We start from the raw sequence: 19,566 nt of genomic DNA on the forward strand, positions 1-19,566 counted from the left end.
AGTGTTTTCATTACTAAATAGGCTAATATTCGACCACTCTTCGTATAGGACGCATGTGTACATCCTTACCAACCAACTAAGTGATTGTAGCCTACATAGGTCTAAAGCAAGGCTTCTTAAACGTTTTGGTTCTGCGCCCCATTTAGAAAAGAAATTCTTATGCGGCCCCTTGAGAATCTCGTAATGGAAACAGTAAAGTGATTAAAAAATTAACAAAACACAATTCAATTTATGAAAATTAAATTTGTTTCACGACCCTAAATTTACATTTTGCGACCCCAAACGGGGTCCCAACAGTTTGAGAAGCCCCGGTCTAAAGGATAGTGACAGGTTTTATGTTCTTGATTTTTGCATTGGTTATAGCAGAAAAGTAGGCCTACTTATCGTGAAGTACGATTATTGTCTAATAAAGAGTAAGACCATTCTCTGAATAGATATCTTCATCGATAGACATCAGATAATGGATAAAGTCGTACCAATCAAAAATCTTTATCATTTTATTCCTACTGCTTTAGTTAAAAGGTCCAAAACAAAAGCAATTGGCAGACAATGATTTCCCATTTGATGCTATGCAATCACTTGATGATCGAAAAACACATGTGGAGTGACTTTCATAAAAATCAAAGTTGTTTGGACTAGTTCTAAAAATATCTACAGCAGAAAAATATATAATTAGTTGACGTTGTATGTAACTTTAGAAAAACTTATTTTTTCGAAACTTTGTGTTACGTGTAGGCCTAAGGCTGCCACTTCAAACGAAACGGAATTGATGTTTTGGGTTTCAACTTAAATGAATTTTAGACTTAAATTTTTGTGCAGACTCGGTGCGGATAAAAAAAGTGCGACAAGAATTAAACGTTACGATCTGGATCAGCGTGGTCCAACTGCAGGCCCGCGGGCCAAAGTTGGCCCGCGAGCACCGATTTTTTTGCCCGCGAACTGATAGTCAGCTTTGATTCAATCTGGCAACATAACTTCAATTTTTGTTTCTGTGTTATTGTAATTGACAAAAAACTTTGTGAATGATCCTTTGTAATGCGTAACAATTTTTTCAGTTCTAATATCAGTGTCACATTGTTCTTCAGTTCTAATTTAAAAACATTGGCCCGCAAGATAAAAAAGAATTCTGATTTTGGCCCGCGATGAAAAGAAGTTGGACCACGCTGATCTGGATGATGATAAATGGACGATTGTTGGCGAAACATCAAGTAAATATTTCAATTATTCCATCCTTGTAATTTGACTTACAGGATAGAAGAGATTTAACATGTTTTTTCTGGTGAAAATTATTGATGGGCTTTGATGAGCACTTTTGTACGGAAAAATTCAGAGGGTATATTGCAGGGGGGATCACGAGAAGTGACCGTGAACAAACTCACCGGCGACAACTGGTAGTGGTTAACTGACCGGCAACAAATTGGCCGACGATCAAATTAACCGTGACGTAAATTGGCCGGCGATGAAATTAACCGTCGATAAATTGGCCGGCGATCAAATTAACCGGCGACAAATTGGCCGTCAAAACGTCAAAATTCTAATTCACTATCTAGTCGCGCATCAGCTTTAATCCCAGCCAATTTAGTATGTGTATTGCAGTCAAGGTTGCCACTCGTAGGGTTTGTTGGCCCCTTGTAGGGTGTAGGGCCTCCTGCCAAAAGGAGAAAATACAAGGATCTGGATGCGCGACTTCAAACCATCGTTGAAGATTTTGCAAACCGTGACGTATTAGATTTTCTCAGAGACATCGCACACAACCTACAATTTGCGCAATAAACTTCCTTATTTGTCAAATAACAGTTTGTGTAAATTTTAGTGCCCTTATTATGTAGTGTCATATGTGTTTTGCAGTGAACTTCTTTTAATGTTGTTACTCGTATTTCTCGTATTTCCGGAAATATTTCTGTTTATTTCAATAAATGTTTCAATGTGTATTGAAATAAAAAAAAAATTTTGTTAAAAACAAAGGAAATAGTTACAAACAAATATTTACTTTACATATCATATACTACCATCAACTTAAACACAATAATTCAGCACTTGCACGGTCAATTTACCTCCCGGTCAATTTTCATTCCGGTAAGTCTGTTCCCGGTTAGTTTGTTCGCGGTCAATTTACATACCGGGCGGGTTGTTCGCGATCAATTTACGTCACGTTCAGTTGTCCCCGGTGAGTTTGTTCGCGGTCATTTTCCCGCGGTCATATGTCATGGAACCATTGCAGGGGTGGCCAGACCTGCTTCATGCTTGAGCCGCATATAAAAAAATCCAGTTTTAAAAGAGCCACAACACAAACACAATAAAAAATACGAATTTATTCACTCACAACGAAGTGTAGCTATTGATTAATATTAGTGCTGCGTGGTGATACTATGAGTCTCCACCTGGGCTGCAAGATGTTTTAAATTAGGCTCATATGATACTAAAGCAGTTTGGAGCAGTTCCTTCAAGTGTTGATTTGTCAAAACTGAGCGGTATTTTGACTTTACAAATTTCATCACGGAATAAAGTGACTCACAACAGCATGTTGTGCTGAAAATAGAAATCACCCGGATAGCTGTTTTCTTTAGGTTCGAGTATTTTGCTTCTGAGACTTGTTTCCAGAACTCAACTGTACACAGAGATTTATGGACCATTTTCAAAGCGAGATCTTCCTGCAATTTCATTTCCCATACTGTTTTAAAAGTTATAGCCTATTCTCCTCTTCATATTTTCTCTTTTTGCAATTATTCCTCAACGACATTTCTTGGCTAAACTCTTTTTGCAATTATTAGTAAGTTATAAGTTAACCGTAACCAAGACTTCAAACTAGGTCAGCCCTGACGTGCAGCTTCAATCTGACAGTTTACTTAACTACACTGTACATTGTACAATTAGCACACTTTTGTACAATAATGTACTTTTTGGAGTGTACTTTGATTATTTTACTAACAATCAGTCCATTGTTACTACGTGTGATACAACGCATTGTTTCATAATCCGAAAAAACAACTCGTCTAGACCGGGAAAATGCATGTCTAATTCATTAAAGAGCCACAATCAAAGGCTCAAAGAGCCGCAGTTTGGCCAACCCTGGTATATTGCATTCTCTTGTGGCGTCAAAGCGCCAAACAAAAAGTGACTTCCATGTGGCGTTATTGAATTTATTTTGATTGGTTTTCGTAACCTCATGCTTGCCCTTGCTCGTTAAGGTCATTGACCTCACATTTCTGATCATTATATCTCAGTCACCACAAAATGAAGACGATCTGTTTGTGTTAAGCGCTCGATACAGCAAATGTCATTCGCCGGAAGCATTAATATTTCATTTTAGAACATGAAGAACTGTTGCTATTAATTCAAGGAATGCAGAGATAATGACAATGCACTCACAAAACTAACATGTTGCAATCCTTAACAGTAGTCTCTGATTTGAGGAAATCCAGTGAAAAGTAATTAGAACTCGTGTTAAATCGTCCAGTTCGGGCTTTCAGACACCAATGTAACCTAACCCAGCCCAAAGTAAACAATTTCTTGCGTCATAAAAAACGCTTTGTTTGATTTCCACTATAGCGAAACTCGCCTCCTCTTTTCATTCATTATTGTGTGACTGTAATAGCTGAGTGGATGCAGCCTACGTATGAAGTTATAGGTGCTAGTGTTTGGTCATAACAGTTGTATGGTAACTTCTTTTTAAACGTGCAAGCACTCTATCAGCAGAATAATTTTAGATGATTATGTTGATGTAATACTATAGCTTAAACACAAGGCAGTTTGCATGATACAAGGTAATTCCGTGACGGTCACCAAACAAAGAAATGTAAAATTACGAAGCAAACGTTCATGTTCAATAAAATTTAATCGGCGAGTCTGCAATTTTTGGCCAAAAGGTCAAAACTCATCAACTTTCAATTCCATTTTTGCCCAACCCAGCAATACGTCGTGAAAGTTTTTAACAGTTATTTACTGAGGGCAGTCCCCGTACTCAAAAACAACACGAACCATGCTGGCCTCTGATTGGTCTAACACGCTTTGTTTAATCATTACGTAAAACGTAAAACATTTTCAAGAAAATCGCAAAATAATAGCATTTAGCTCTATGTTACCTGTAGTGGTACACCGGTTCGATCGATTTTTCGGTGGTTTTATTCTTAACAAGGTCAAGTCCATTTATCAGCAAATTTACTATCGCTCCTTATATTCTTTATTCATGTATGTAACGATCGATTCGCCTTTTCTTGTTTATGTCCAAAAGAGACTTTGACTTTTCCTGTGTTCTGAAGGCGAAAAGGTAAAGAAATCACATTAAGCAAATAATAGTTCGGCTAATGGGAATTTTCCCCAAAGCAAAACTAATTTCTCTTATATTATCACGTTTCAAACTTTATTAGTAAATACTTTACCATTAGTTGAACTCAGCAATCGTACAAAGTAAAATAGTAAATTTGTTCTGGCAGAGAAGAAGTCACTTCTATTACCAATTACCGCTCGTTGTTGATATGACAACCAGTGCAGAACGACTCATAATACATTTATTAGCAGGTACAAAAATAAACACATCTAGCCTAGTTGGTAACTTGGTAGTCATCAAGACGTTATCATGCTGCTTAACCATCTCAATAACCTAATAATAACACTAAATTAAAGTGGTCCATGGAAATTTAATAATAACCTAGATTTTCTTCACTTTTTTATAAACAAAAATGTCCAACAAACGGTTCAACACTAATCTGCAAAAATGATGAAATTTTCTTGAGTAATTTAATCATCAAAAGTAAGAGTTCGGGTTAGTGGGAGTTTTAGATTAACTTAGTGATGTGACTGTGGCCGTACCTGCACACTGAGGATTATGCTCTTTGTACAATCTCTGGACAAACAGTCTTCTATCGTAAAAGCTGACTTGAACGGGGGCTAACAGTGATAGAGTTTTTGTGACCGTCGTTAGAACTTAGGGGGCTTGAATCTGATATTACAAAAAGTCATGTTGACTGGATCAGGTTGCATGTGTTTCTCGGTTGTTAAGCTTTCCCAGTTGTCGATCATCCTAAATGTGGGAGTATAATATTGTATTAAACCAGTAACGAACTTAAGAAACAAATAAACGACTGAACAAATTGACAAACGGTTAATGACTCACGTGTCAAGACTTATAACGTGTGTGCATGAGACTGATGGCATATAGGAATTTTTTCTAACTTGGGTAAACTAGTTGTTTTGATTTTTGATAGTCTCAAAGACATATGTCTTTAGTAAATGAATATGTTATAAAGCTTTATTGAAGCTCTGTGCTGGCCATAGTTTGTCCACTTCTAGAATAACGTCAGCTTACTTAGTGTATATACAGTCATACTTTGTTATAAAGTACACTCAGAAACTTCAAGTATAAGTAGTTTGTGTAAGTTCTATTCATAATTTGTTGCAAACACAAGCTATTTAATTAAGGAACTGATCAATGAACACTACACACGAAAAATCTAAAACAACATTAAAGCAATATCTTGCCATCTTGGCTACTAGGCAGAAAGTTGTGAAGGTGTAAACCTTATAAACAGAGTACGTAGTAACAAGGTTCAACTGACACTGACATAAATTTAACTTGCTTTTGTTTTCAATCAATTTAATTGGAATAATTTTTGTATAAATATTATTTTTTGGTTTTAGTGTTTAAGATTTATATGCAAATTGATCTTCTGCTATTTCAAAAATGTTTGCTGGTAAAGTCAAAAGACTTTCTGATCAAATCATCGCAGACAGAGTTGTCTTAATGTCAAACTGTTGACTTGACAATGATTTTGACAAACTCTGTAGTGAAAACAGTGTCGTTTTAGGCAATTCAGTTTAGTTTGATCACAAAACTTGCAGTCACTGTGAGGCAAAACTTATTTACGTTTTAAGTCAGTACAAGGAATTCATCAGATCAACCACAATTTTGCATAGATTTATTTAATAATATTTGAATAATTTTTTAATAGAATTGCAGAGTGAGTATGGACAATCTTTTTTTTGTTGTTTTTTTTTCAACATTCAGACTTTGCTTCAAGAAGATTCCAAGTGTCTTAAAACTATTGTAGATTTTTTTGTTTGGCAAGCCTGAAAAGAAAGTACTAGTTGTAAAGCAGATAAACTAAAACCAGCTAGCTCTACATTTGCACTTTCTATTTTCCAACCAGTTGATGTACAACTACAGTATGACTTTCATATTTCAACAAGGAAATTATTCAAACCAAACAGAAATGATTTATTTTGTGAAGCCAAAGGAACAAGAATACTCAGTTTAGGTGGAACTAAAACACCTCACAAAGTTACTTAAGTTTTCTGCCTATTGCAAAAACCTTGCAAGACCTTTTTTGCTAGTAATTCGTCATAACCTTAGTGTATGATGACACATTTACTGGCAAACTTATGCAGACGTCCAAGAGGGTTATAGTAAATTTGTTGCACATGGCTTCCAACAAGAACTCAAAGTATATTCATTTACAACACTTTTTTTACGTGCACTTTCCCCAAGATTGCAAAATATGTCATCAAACATGTTACACAGGGTGCGTCTGGTTTCTTCATTGTGTGTTCTATGCGTTTATACTGGTACACATTGTGCATGTTTTATAATTTTGGCCACATGTTTAGTGCCCAGTACGCATTGTATTTCATCTGTTGACTTAAACTTTTATTTGCTTGTAAATCACATTCATTTTGTAGTTTAAGATTTTCTTATTTATAAATTATCATTTTGTTTTTTGTGTTAAAGATTTGTTCAGCTTATAAAATTACTTTTCCTTGTCATTCTTCAACAATGCTCTCTGATAAAGTCAAAACACTTTGTGATGAAATTAGCACAGAGAAGATAGTTTTTGAAAGACAAGAAGCAAAAAGTTTGTTGGAATATGCAAATAGGTAAGAAAATAGTAAGTAGGAAACAGGTTGCCAGTTTAATTGTGGAAGAAATGTTTTTATTAGAACATAGCTTTGCTTAAAATTGATATTATTTGTAGTTTATCATATCAGTCCGTCGTTATTTATAGTTGTATTGTTGTCTATGTTTAATTGAAAATTTAGTATTAGCCAGTAATAATAAAATGCGGTATATATTTTTAGAAAAAGATTGACTGGCAAGTTTAACGATGTCACAATCAATGTCGAAGATGAATCAATTTCAGCCAATAAGATGGTTTTGTCTTGTTTCTCAGATTATTTTGAAAACATGTTTGACATAGAGGTAATTTGTAATGTGATATTTTTTTCTAAAATTACACCAAAGTTGAATTACTGTTGTTGTATATAATTTGAAATTTTAGATGAAAGAAAAACATGAAAATCAAGTTGAAATTCGAGGAGTTGCAGCTGCAGCTATGAAACTGATCATTGAATTTATTTACACTGGAAACATAGAAATCAGCAAAGAAAATGTTTGTGATCTACTCTCAGCATCGAACATGATGCAAATTGATGGTGAATTTTGATCTTTGTTTAGTTTAGGGCTTAACAAGCTTCCATTGCTCTCAAGTGTAGTATATAAATACTGGATGTTGAGGTGACATTTTGGTAACTGAATGTTTCATTTCCTTGTTTCCAAGATTCAAAGTTCTGTTCTAACATTATACTGGTTTCAGCACATTTGGAATATATGGTATGTTTGTTGTTGCTGATATGGATTGATTTTATTTGTCAGATGTCAAAGAATTTTGCTTGAAGTTTTTGGAAGATTCCATTTCCATAGAAACCTGCCTCACCATCTCATACTTGGCTGATCTTTATGGAAGTGATCATCTTGAAGATCAAGTGAAGACTTTTATTGAAGAAAACATTGATAGTGTTATTACCACTGAAAACTTCAAGAATCTTTTTAAGAAAGAACTTGTTTCTCTTTCCAGGAAAGTCAAAACTGAAGTAGGTGTTTTGCAAATCTGAAAGTGCGCGTACATGATTTATAACGGCGGTTCTCATGCCCAGGGTTGCTACCCAAACTTGGGTCGTGTTTTTGAGCTGTGAGCCCATTACCTTCCAATTTCAAAAAGTAATAACTTATTTTTTTAAATTTAAATTAACAATATCAATCCTATCAACCTATGTCCGGGTAGCCTACTGTTAGTACCTAGTAGCGTCAGCTACCAAGCTTGCAGTGAGGCAAGAAAATATTATATATTGCAATTAGATTGACAAATCACAGTATCTTGTGCTCTTATTACAAAACTTGGGTTAGAGCAGAAGCTTTATTGCATCATAATACCTTTTTAAAATTACAACTAAATTGTCACTTTTCCGAGATAATTGTCACAAAGCAAACATGCGTGATATCACTGAATTGGGTTGGGTCAAGGTCTCCCTCTCACGAATTCAACTTTTTGGGCCGTAGGCTTTTTTACTTTTTTCATTTTTGTTTATTGCATTTCCTTGTTTGTGGCCACAAAATAGCTATAACCTATAGAACAGAACATATTTAAAAACCGGGTATACAGCGTTTTAAAGTTGTTGTTCACTTTGTTTCAAAAGTGTTCGCTATAAATCGGTAGCTATTGTACGTATAAATATGAGAAAAAATTTCATTTCAAGGTGCTTTAAAGCCCCTTTTAAAGAACCTTTCTGTAAAACCCCAAATTTTTGCGCATTGTGCGTTTTGGGTGGAATGGCTAAACACAGAATTTTAAGACCCAGATTTTAAAACATTTTGCCCCCTCTCTCCTTTTAAAACAATTTTAGTTGACTGACATGTTATACAGAAAGTTAATCTGAAATATTTATATTTGATGGACATCACAGCTTTCCGAAACAGCCCTATACAAGGCAGTGGTAAACTGGACCAAACACGATCTTGAAGAGAGACGTGCTGATTTCCAATCTCTTTTTTCAGCTCTTGACTTGATTACAGTTTTACCATCGTTTCTGGAAGAGATAGTATCCTGTGAGGTAATTGAACATATCTTCCTTGCTAAACTTGTTTGCGTTATGAACCTTGAGGTCTGAACAAGCAAAATGTTACTGAAAGTTTAATCGAGTATATGTTGTCGATTTTCATATTAAATTTTGGAGTAAATGTAAAATAAACGTTTTTTTTTCAATGCCAGAATTTGGTTCGAGAAAATACCGAATGTCTTGAAACTCTGGTAGATGGCTTTGTTGGGCGAGCCAGACAAGAAAGGTTAAAAGGTAAAGTTGTTGCTCCTGGACAAATTCTTTTTTTTGAGACATTTTATTCAACTTAACGTCTAGAGTTAGTACTGTATGTTAGCGAACTATTTTAAGTATAACTTTGATTTTCGTTTCTCTGTGAGAAAACTGACAAACTACAAACAAAGATGAAATCATTTATTTTGTGAAGCAAATGGAACAAGAATACTGAATTTAGGTGGAACTGAAACACCTCACAAAGTTACTGAAGTTTTCAACATTTTACAAGAACCTTGCAAGACTTATCCAGTTAGTATTTTGTGATGATTTAGCTAGGATGTAGCTTCCAGTTATCAAAAACATAAAACGAAGGTTTTGTTCAAATTGGGAAATTGATGTAATGTAAATACTAAAACAAAACCCAATCGTTACAGGATTTGGATGCAGGGCGTCATGGACTGTGCTCCATTTTGTGGCATAACTTTGTTTATGTCATTGGAGGAGGAACGCCCAAAGTTAAAGAAACATCAGCTTCAACTAATCTCGTGGCTCGTCTGAAGTTGAATGGAAAAGAGTTGAAATGGGAAAAAGTTGCTCCGATGAAATTCCAAAGATGGCAAATTGGTGCAGCTGTACTTGGCGGTATGAGTGTATTAAAAATATTTTGACTAAATTTTCCATAAACACTGGTAAATAACAAATTGAAAAAATAAGATTAAAATAACACAAATTGCTACTAGTGGTTGTCATAATGCGTTTACCTATGTCTTATTAACGGGTCTCAGACTTGATATTCGTGGTGGGAGGAAGCAGTAACGACAGATCAGGTGAATATTATACACCAACTACTAACAAATGGACAACGATGTCACAAATGAAACGAGGACGATTTGGACATAGTCTTGTTACTTGTGAAGGTAAATAAGTAAGAGAACAAGTAAACCTATCATTAGTACTCGCTTAAGGCTGGCCTCATTTCAAATAACTTGATCAATTGTTTTTGTGCATTTCTTTTGCTTCGTTTGGTAGAAATTTGTACATCGTAGGTGAAAAGCAGAGACTAGGGCTAGGCCAATGTTCAACTTTACGGTCGTCCAAGACGACTATATTTTGTGGCAGCCAAATAAAGTGAAGGCTTTTTTTCTTTTTTTAGCCTTTGCCTTTTAGCTTATTAAAGGTCTAATAACTTTACAGGTCTAATAACTTTACAGGTCTAATAACTTTAACCAGCTCAGCTGACTTATTTTCTAAAAGCGAAATATCAAGGAACACGAATTTGTTGGAGATTTAATGAATTAACACAGCGCACAGCGCCTAATTGCGCATTATCTGTTGTTGACCAAATGAAGCAAGACGGTAATCAGTGTTTCCTTTCAAAAATCTAAAATACATGAGTTTTAAGATTGAAAAATAGAATTTGCTGGCGCTCATTTCATAGTGTTGCCAATTGCCATAGATTTCATAGGTTTTAAAGATAACTAATTGGTGCTTTTTGCCTAACTTCTTAGGCTGTTGTTAGACTAAAACCTGCACAAAGTATATTGCTAACTTACTACTGCCTACTTTTGAAACAAATGTGACAATTAGCATCAAAGCTATTTAACCAATTCCAAGTTACAAAATTCGGGATTGAATTTGCTTTCAAATGAAGCATAATTAGTCAATACGTCATTATTACGTACCAGCTGTCAATGCTTTGACTTGATTAAAAATTTGCTTCTTGTAATTAAATGAAAACAAACGTGTAGCAGAAAAATTTCCGAATTTTAAACCAACTTTTCCGTTTTGAAAGGAAACCGAAACAAAAATTGTCGAAAGATTAGAATACTACTTGTGTAGCGTGTAGCAGAGAAGATGTAATACAATTTTTCTGCCTTGTCACGTGTGAATTATACGGGTTCACAGTATTATATGGTCCCCTAGGTCTTTTGGATGTCACAATGCTTGAAACGCGAAAGACAACACATAATTTAATCCATTCTTCCGTGTGCAACGTCCCGCTTGTAGTTACAACAAAGTTTGATTCAACAAACATAAATTCAAACCATAATCTAATCAAATTATAAACCATTTTGTGAATGCCAAAGTAAAAATTGGCTAGACTAGAGGCTAGACATTGCAGCATTTCGTGCTTACCGGTAGAAAGAATTATTTCAATACTGAAAAATTTCTAGATAACTTTGTCTCATCAATTCATACATTAGGTTCTTTATATGCTATTGGTGGATTTGAAAACGGAGATCACTCGAAGTCTGTGGAACGATATCAACCCACAAGTGACGTGTGGAATTACGTAGAATGCATGACCACGCCAAGAAGGTGGTTTGCTTCTGTGGCAGTTGGTGGCTTCATATATGCCACAGGTAAATGTCTAGTGTGCTGGTAGAATGCAAAAAGCAATGTTCACTCTTGACCCATTGAGCTGTATACTCAAAAATCCCATCTTGAAAATTGCAATTTCTGTTTCAAGTAGCATAGTTTGTTATAGGTATACAACAAATTGTGTATAAAGTTTATAACAGGAGGCAAATCTAAGAAAGGAACAACGGAAAAGAGCGTTGAAAGATATGACGTCACTGCAAATAAATGGACCAGAGTGAGTGACATGAATTATGCACGAAGTGCCCATTCAGCTTGTGTGATGCAGGAAAAGATATATGTGGTCGGAGGGTGAGTTGTTTTCATCAATATTTATTGCTTTCAAGAGAATCACGGGCAATATGTTTGATAAAACCTGATTATTGATTTACTTTATGGATGAGAAAGTACGCATTACCCTGCTAAGGGAATGTAAAATCAATGAAATGGCGCCTGTTATGCGTGTATCTTTTAACCCATAAACGCTATAGGTTTGTTATTGGCTACGCGCGCCTACATTATTATTAAAGGTAAAGACGAGTTCCATATTCTCTACCATTGCTAGGAATAAGAAATTAAGCTTCTCATCGTTCTAAGTTAACATTAAGTTGCAATATCCGTACTCTATATTTTTTCTAAAAAGTAGATTATTTAACGAAAAGGATTATTTAATTTACTCTTTCAAAGAACTTTCAGTCTTTATATCTTATATTTATTTATTTATTTTGATTTTTATTTTAAAGAAGTTTCAATCTTTACATTTCATTCAGAGCCGGTGAAAGTGCAGACTGTTCGAGGACAATAGAACGTTATGATCCTGACAATGACGAGTGGACAGTTGTTGGTGAAACTTCAGATCAATTACTCAATCATTCCGTTGTTGCAATATGACTTCCAGGATGACCAGAAAGTGAATGCAGCTTTAATGTGTTTAATACTTGTTATTGTATTTGCTTTTTCGTTTTATTGATCACGATGAAATATACGATTAATTTTTCTTTTACGTAAATGTACGGTTAATCGTAAAAAACTAGAAAATCGCTTTGTTTTTTAATTCAACTGCATTGAACTCAATTTCCAGAAAGAAAAATTAAAGCTGTATCTGACAGCTCAGTGAATATTGGTAACATTTTCATCAAACAGTATAACCCGAGTCAAGAAAATCCATAAGACACGGACATTTGCTAATATACTTGTAGTGACTTGGGAGCCACATCCGATACCAATATATCATTCGTGGGAAAGTATTCGCCAGTTGTTTATTGAAATGTTGGTTGTTGATGAAACTGCAATTGTCGCTTAATATTTGGAAACCTTCTCTAAACAACTTTATGTGAAAGCGCCGTTTAGTATGTTACCAGGTGATTTCATAGCATCCGAGTTTAAACTGTGTATAATCCCCATTGCCCAACGCTTAGTTTATCGTTTGCGATTTCTGATCTATTTGTGTATATTTTGTTGAATACTTCCGCTCACGTCGCTCCGCTTTATAAACTCGTGCTAATATGCGAGTAACCGCGCAGACAGAGATATCGAATCGTACGAACGTATTACGTCAGTCGTGTTAAAATGTAATTCGTTAGACTTGTTTTAATTGGTGAACGCTAAGTTTGTGTTTGTGTCATAATAATCGGAACCTGTACAGTTCCTACAATAAAGGATTGTTTTCTGATAAACTGTATCTGTTAATCGTAATAGCTTTCGGCTAGTAACAGTAGTAACACGTTAAGGTTAGAGATTTCTAACCGCACGCAACCACGGAGTCAGATCATTAATTCGGCAGGTAAATTAAGACCGAATAGTATAAGACGACAAGTGTCTCCGCATACTCTTAACACTTGATGTACTCACTTAACGATCTGTATCAGGCAATGAAAGTCACTCGTCATCGCGGTGATCTTTCTCGTTCCCGGAAATTGTGAGAATGATTTCCACAAAGGTATATGACATGAAAACATCTTAAAATCACTGAACCTCCAGCAAGCTCTCATTATTGAAAACCTGTCGAAACCAGTCTGCATGTTTCGAAGTTTATCGAGTAAATTTGTTGGTTCCAGGCTTTCTCTGAACTTTATTACTTGGAAATCGTCGCCGCTTTTGTGCCAAGAACCCATAGGAATTGTCGGCGTCCTTATAGTTGTGAAAGTGCTCGTAGAATATTGTGTATGCTAGCCTTCCTGGTCCTATAATCAAAACCTCAATCAAAAAACTCTTCAAAAGAACTAACGCTGTTCATTTTTCGATACTTGAACTTTTTCAATTTATTTACTCTCACGCAGTATTTTGTCAACAAATTAAACCACCACAAAATAAATTTGTATTTTTGTTGTCGAAAATTATATTGAGGAAAAATAAAATGATTGATTCAAAATTGCATGTAGCCTACCGGTACCTTTAACAGGATAAATTGCATAAGACCATGCAAATCAAATAATATACATTAAAGGAATATGATGACTTAAGTATTGTGTCATTTAATTAACGATACACTAATAACAAAATAAAGCACTTCCAATTCATACATATACTGTCTAGCTGTAGGGCTATTGCCGATGTTATTTGCAAATTGTAATTTAATAAATTCGTGCCATTGTTACAATGTTACAGCAAATTACCCACCTGTTTGCTACCAGTCCGGAAAGCTATTACGTTAAAGTGCATCCACGCCGAGGTTGAGGTGGTGGGTTCGATTCCCACCCGGTGCAACTGTAACAGATGAGGAATTGTTTGGTTTTAAGCTTGTTCACAATCACAGGTTATGCTAAAGCAATTTACCAGCATATTTGTCTGGAACTCTGCTCTAGGAAAAGAACTACTTTCATTAGATCATTGTAAATTACCCACCCAATGCACGACTGGTCAAGGAGGCTCTTAAGTTAAAACGGTCGAACGTTGATGCTGAGATGGTCGGTTCGATTCCCACCCGAGTCGGTTGCAATAGATGTAAAGTGATCAAACGCTAGATTTGCTGATAATGGTAAGTAATGCTGAAATAATTTGCCTGTAGGCTTATGCTTACCCAACATATAATTCTAGCTAGTTAAAGCTTTTTCTAACAATACTTGCACGTACTGCAAATGCAGATCTTCATCAACCGTCTTCTCGCCTGATGCAAGAAAGAATCTACGTCCAGATTCCAGTCCATAAAGAGAAGACCATGCCAAGACAACCGGCCTTGCCATATAAGACGATCAAATAGGTCTCAAAGATGCCAAAGAAGGTAAGAAAAGACTTAGTATATTTTTTGTCCACTTTTAGATTTTTTATGCAAAAAGAATTTTACTCGGCGCTGCGCGCCTCGACCGGCCGCTTCGCGGCATAGGATACTAGGATAGGGCTGGGTTAGCGGGTTCGCGACACTAGGATAGGGCTGGGTTAGCGGTTGTTGGCTCGCCGCTCCGCGGCTCGCTGGTTTGAACCAGCATCCTATTGTTCGCCTTTTGGTGTTACTTCCTCTAGAACAGGGCACACTCCCACCCACCCGGTAGTTTTATGTTACATGAATCGTAAGAATAAAGTTATTTAATTCTAAATAATAACCTTTTAAATTTTTTGAAGTTCTTTTTGCTATTCTGCGTTATCCCTCAGCGCTTATATGTGAAATCTTGCACCATAGTGATAATTAAGTCGAATCGAAAACCCATAAACACAATACACAGTACTTAGTACTTAGTAGTTAGTTTATGTTAGTACAGGGGTGGGCAAACTTTTTGTACTGAGGGCCGCATTAGAAAAAATGTTGCAGCCGGCGGGCCGTACACTCTCATTACAAAGTAGGAAAATTTACCCGGTGTGCAAATAAACGCATATTCATATTAAACACAATTTTTGCATTTCACACTCAGTTACGTAGCTACGCAATCTTCATCACAAAGGCCTGCGGTAGCCGCTACCGTATTTGTATTTTATGATCAAACAATGCGTGAGAAGTGTACGGCCAGTTGCTGAAAGCATGTTGCAATACATGCGCGACTGTCGTGTGTGTGTTTACGCACTGAAAGTGAAGAGTGTATGGCTTGAAACAAAAGTAAAGTTGCCTTAAAGATTTGGTAGGTTACAGCTAAACCTTCTCTGAGACCGCCTTCTCTTAAAGCCGGGGGGAGTCCGAATAACCGTTGACCATCGTTTCATTTCATGTAATTACCTGTAACCTGTCACTAACCGCCGCAATCGCGCAAAAATGAAACAACGAGGTTGGGCGGACAAGCATTTGGGGACCCAAGAAGAAGTTTCTTACATCTTTTCTATGGAGGAAAAGGCAAAAACAAAACAACAACTCATGACCCTACCTCATCTAGCAAATGTTAGAGGGGCTAAGCCTGTTCAAACTATTCGATAGTTTGCCTCGAATCTTCCAAATGTCACCTCAGGTACCACTGATGTATACCCAGGGTACCTGAAACAAAATTACCATCGCATTTGCTTTGACGCCCTCTACCGACGACAAACAATATAAAAGAAAAGAAAAAAGAATAATTACGTAATAACATACATAAAATAACAAAATAATTACGCCCATGTTTGTATTTTGAAGTTTATTGCGTCAATTTGGTTGATTTTCATTTCATTTCCACAGACATCATAGATTGCGGGTTTAAGCTCAAAATTACTTCTCAGCTTTTTACGCGGATAATTTTGGAAGGAAGCCAGACTTTAATCAACGCGCGCCGCGCCGAATGCCAGGTGACGTCACAAACAAATAAAGAAACTCGTGGTCATTTTATTTTGACGGTGGCTGAGAAGGTCGCAGCTGTAAGAACTTGTGCGTTGGCTTGGTCAGTTCAACATTTCCAGAGTTGAGTGAAAGCTTGTTCTGGTACGTTTGGTGAGTTGAACATTCAGTATTTTGTTGATAGCGATAAACGTGCTTATGATAGTGGTATATTTTGTCCAAACTTGTTAGCTTGTCTTAACTTAATATGATGTAGCACAATTGTATTGTTGGTATCTTGCATGTTTTATAAAAGTTCGAGTGTTACCACTTTTTCCTTTTCGTTAATTGTGCGAGAGCATGTTCTTTATTGTGCTATGACTAAATGGCTGAAGATTATGAGACTGTCAGTTTTAAGTTTTGGTTTATTGAATATATTTTCGGTTGACGTTTATATCTGTTATTTAAACTGGTTTATAGCTTGCTAGGTTATATAAGTACAAGTTAGCTTTCAAACTGGTTTTGGCTTTTTATATTTTTGTAAACAATATGACAACATTTTTGATCAAATTTTATAATCTACTATTATAGGCTTAAGTTTTGTTGTAAAATATAATACGTTTTTAACTTGGAAACTTTAGATGCAAAATAGCGTAAACGATATCTTCAATCAAGCCATTATATTTGTAGGTTCAAGCGGTGATTCTCGCGGATCTACAAGCCGCCAATGACGTACACTTTCTAGAAAGGTTCTGTCTTCCAGCGGAATAAAGTTTTCATTCTTATGCAGCTAATTCTCATAATTAAGGGGCTGTAGCAAACTATAGAATTGTTTATTACAGTTCACATAATTAAACTTTGTTTTATGTAGTGGATCAGCTTTGTTCATGTGATTAGTGAAGTTCTCCAATTATAATGTATTCATGAAATTTCAACTACTTTTGGTGTTAATTGTTGAGCTGTCGCTATTTCAACGAAAACATCGTACTTTCATAATTACCTTTTCCTACCTCATGTTAACTAAACTTCAATGTTTTATCATATACTGTTGATAACTAAACCTAACAATATATGTTTTTTAGACTAAATCAAATATCCAGTAAAATCAAAGCAGCTTCGAAGACTGACTGCGTGACCTATTTCGAGTTCGGCTGAGAGTGAAATAGTCAGTTACTTTTTTGCGGTCCATTTAACAAAATTAAAGACACGTTTAAGCCGTGTGAATTATATTGTGGGCCTCTAGTGGACACCGAATCACTCAATACTAATAGTGTTTTGAAGTTTTCAAGACATTTTCCATGTTTATGAGGTTTAGCCACGCTACAAAACGCTGTTCAAATTTTTTTCAAGCTTGCCGTTTGCTGACCTGGATGTCGTACATGTTGTTTTGGTGGAGCAGCTTCGTATCCTGCTTCACCTTGTGGTTGAAAGTTGAAACGCAGGAGAGGTCGACCAATGGGCCTGGATCTAGAGATGACTTCACTGTGAGAGATGTCGTTTGAAATTCCGACATAGGGACGTCGGCGACCTTGCCTTAGCTTTTCGAGCTAGCGTGCTTTCATGTGATAGGGTAGAGAGCTGCATCCAGTGCGCTCAGTCACACTGCTGTTCCTGATCTTGGTGCGCCACGTGACTCCTTACTGCGTCGCAGACAGCGCCTATTAAGGTGTCAAACACCTAAATCTAAGATCTCTATGAATTTGTTGGACGTCCTACGTAGGGCTTTAAAAAAATGTTTAGACCAATCAGAAGGCAGCATGGTTGGTGTTTTCTAGCCTGGGAATTACCCTAGCAGTTGGCGTGCTTCAATATCTCAGCTCGCGTACAGAATTTCTAAACCAAACCAAAAATTCTAGTGTTTATTTTGGGCCTCTGTTATTTTGTTTTTTTGATGGCATTTTATGGAATGGCAGTTCAAAGAATACTAAATTGACATGCAAAATTTCAGTGAGCCCCATGGAGGATTTTTCGAGGAAGCAGTCTTTTAGTAAATTCACTGTATAATAAAACAAATAAAGATTTTATGGCATTTTTTGGTGTTCGACCTTGAAGCCTTCAGCTTTCTCTTCTGTCACGTATATGTTTCTCATTTACTAGGTTGTTTGCTTTCATTACGGTTTTGTGGCAGATGCTGCGCATCAGTGTTGGTGCTGATGACCATTGAGAACCTCCCGCATTTGTTTGCAAAATCATTCATGAGTGTAAGGCCGCTTGTACACTTAGGCAAAGTTCTTTAAAATGTATCCTTTAGTTGTACACAAACTTTCGTGCCGTCAGTTAAGGGTCTAATGAGCACGATGGGCTGTCCTTGTTCTCGATTCTTTTCTGGCTTAGTCGGACAGAGAAAATAAAGTCAATTGATGACCTGTTTCTATAAAGTCGCCTTGTGATTCGGGATAAAAACTGTCTGCTAACGTTCAAATTGTACTCAGGCAATAACTTCGCCAACAACGCTCACCAAAGAGATATCTCTACGGTTGGTACAAGCTTTTCTAGTAGCTGTTGTTGCCATGGCACTTTTCAGCTCCTCGAGAGTGGTCAATTGTTTAAGCTCGTGCATCGGTGGAAAACTTTGTGTTTTGCTTCCGGCATGTTTTTATTTGCTCATTAATTATTAATAATTGCCACTGTTCCGTTTCATCACAGTAGTTATTTAAAAATTATTTTGCAAAACAATGTCACACCTTTTGCAGATTTCTTCTTGTCGTGCTCAGACATTGGTCTGTTTCTCGATGCTCCTCCACCTACTACACTGTTAACAGATGTTAATGTACATTGCACAGTGGTGTTGCGATCGATGTAGCGCTTTTAGGTTTTCTCTGGTCCAGTTAGTTTGAGACTTTAGGGCTAGGCAGTCAACAACTTGTCCTTTCTTATCTGGCCCGTATACGGACACATACTAGGTTGAGGGAAAAGGCAGTGCTGGCAGCCAAGATAGGTTCAGAAACATGTAGCCTACAGGAGTGCTAATTTTTGCCGACGTATGCAATTAAGGTCGTAGCGTCATCAGTAGAAACGGTGATCGGTGGATCCGCAGGATCGTTGTCTAGTTTACGAAAGGCCTTGTTAACCCCAGCAAATCAGCTAGCGAGTAGGCACATTTTAGATTAAGGGCGGCTGGACGGGATATGTTTCGTATGGTGGCCATCTAGTGGACGCCTAAACATTTGGCGCCATAAATAAATTTACTGCACTAGCTGGGTATCGAAACCTCTACCTGCATGCTAGCAGGCAAATTTTATCCAAAAGAGCTATACACAGGAATTTATTTTGCTTAGAATTTCAAATTTCAAGCAGGAACAAAGATTAACAACAAGAACATCGAAGTGTGCAACAAAGGTCAAACAAATACCAAACTCAACAACAAGCGCGAGCTGTGTTTCAGCATCAAACAAAATACAACTTGCAGTCCTGACCAAATCTCTATCGTTATAAAACAAGTCAGACAACAAAATATGAGCCTTTTCAAATATGAA

The 19,566-nt window shown here is 36.4% G+C and overlaps 1 protein-coding gene and 1 long non-coding RNA gene across 3 annotated transcripts; both read left to right on the forward strand.

Annotated features, from left to right (window-relative positions):
- The first annotated feature begins 6,727 nt into the window (after nt 1-6,727).
- LOC143469977 (kelch-like protein 26) lies at nt 6,728-13,682 on the forward strand. 2 transcript variants are annotated; one of them, XM_076967799.1, is made up of 12 exons: nt 6,728-6,870; nt 7,072-7,192; nt 7,272-7,425; nt 7,646-7,863; nt 8,734-8,880; nt 9,039-9,120; nt 9,293-9,390; nt 9,516-9,723; nt 9,867-9,998; nt 11,286-11,444; nt 11,604-11,751; nt 12,210-13,682. In XM_076967799.1, the coding sequence occupies exons 1-12, from the start codon at nt 6,770-6,772 to the stop codon at nt 12,328-12,330; spliced, it is 1,689 nt and encodes a 562-aa protein (XP_076823914.1). In that variant the 5' UTR covers nt 6,728-6,769; the 3' UTR covers nt 12,331-13,682. The 2 variants fall into 2 exon arrangements, with proteins under 2 accessions (XP_076823914.1, XP_076823915.1); XM_076967800.1 differs by lacking the exon at nt 12,210-13,682 and having other exon boundaries at nt 11,594-11,745.
- A 461-nt stretch (nt 13,683-14,143) lies between these two features.
- On the forward strand, nt 14,144-18,054 carry LOC143469978 (uncharacterized). The gene is made up of 5 exons (XR_013119244.1): nt 14,144-14,416; nt 14,523-14,659; nt 16,016-16,264; nt 16,781-17,255; nt 17,441-18,054. It is a non-coding gene; the product is annotated as an uncharacterized LOC143469978 (long non-coding RNA).
- Nucleotides 18,055-19,566: the final 1,512 nt, after the last annotated feature.

Source organism: Clavelina lepadiformis, chromosome 9 (genome assembly GCF_947623445.1).
Source record: "Clavelina lepadiformis chromosome 9, kaClaLepa1.1, whole genome shotgun sequence".
Classification (NCBI taxonomy): Eukaryota; Metazoa; Chordata; class Ascidiacea; order Aplousobranchia; family Clavelinidae; genus Clavelina; species Clavelina lepadiformis.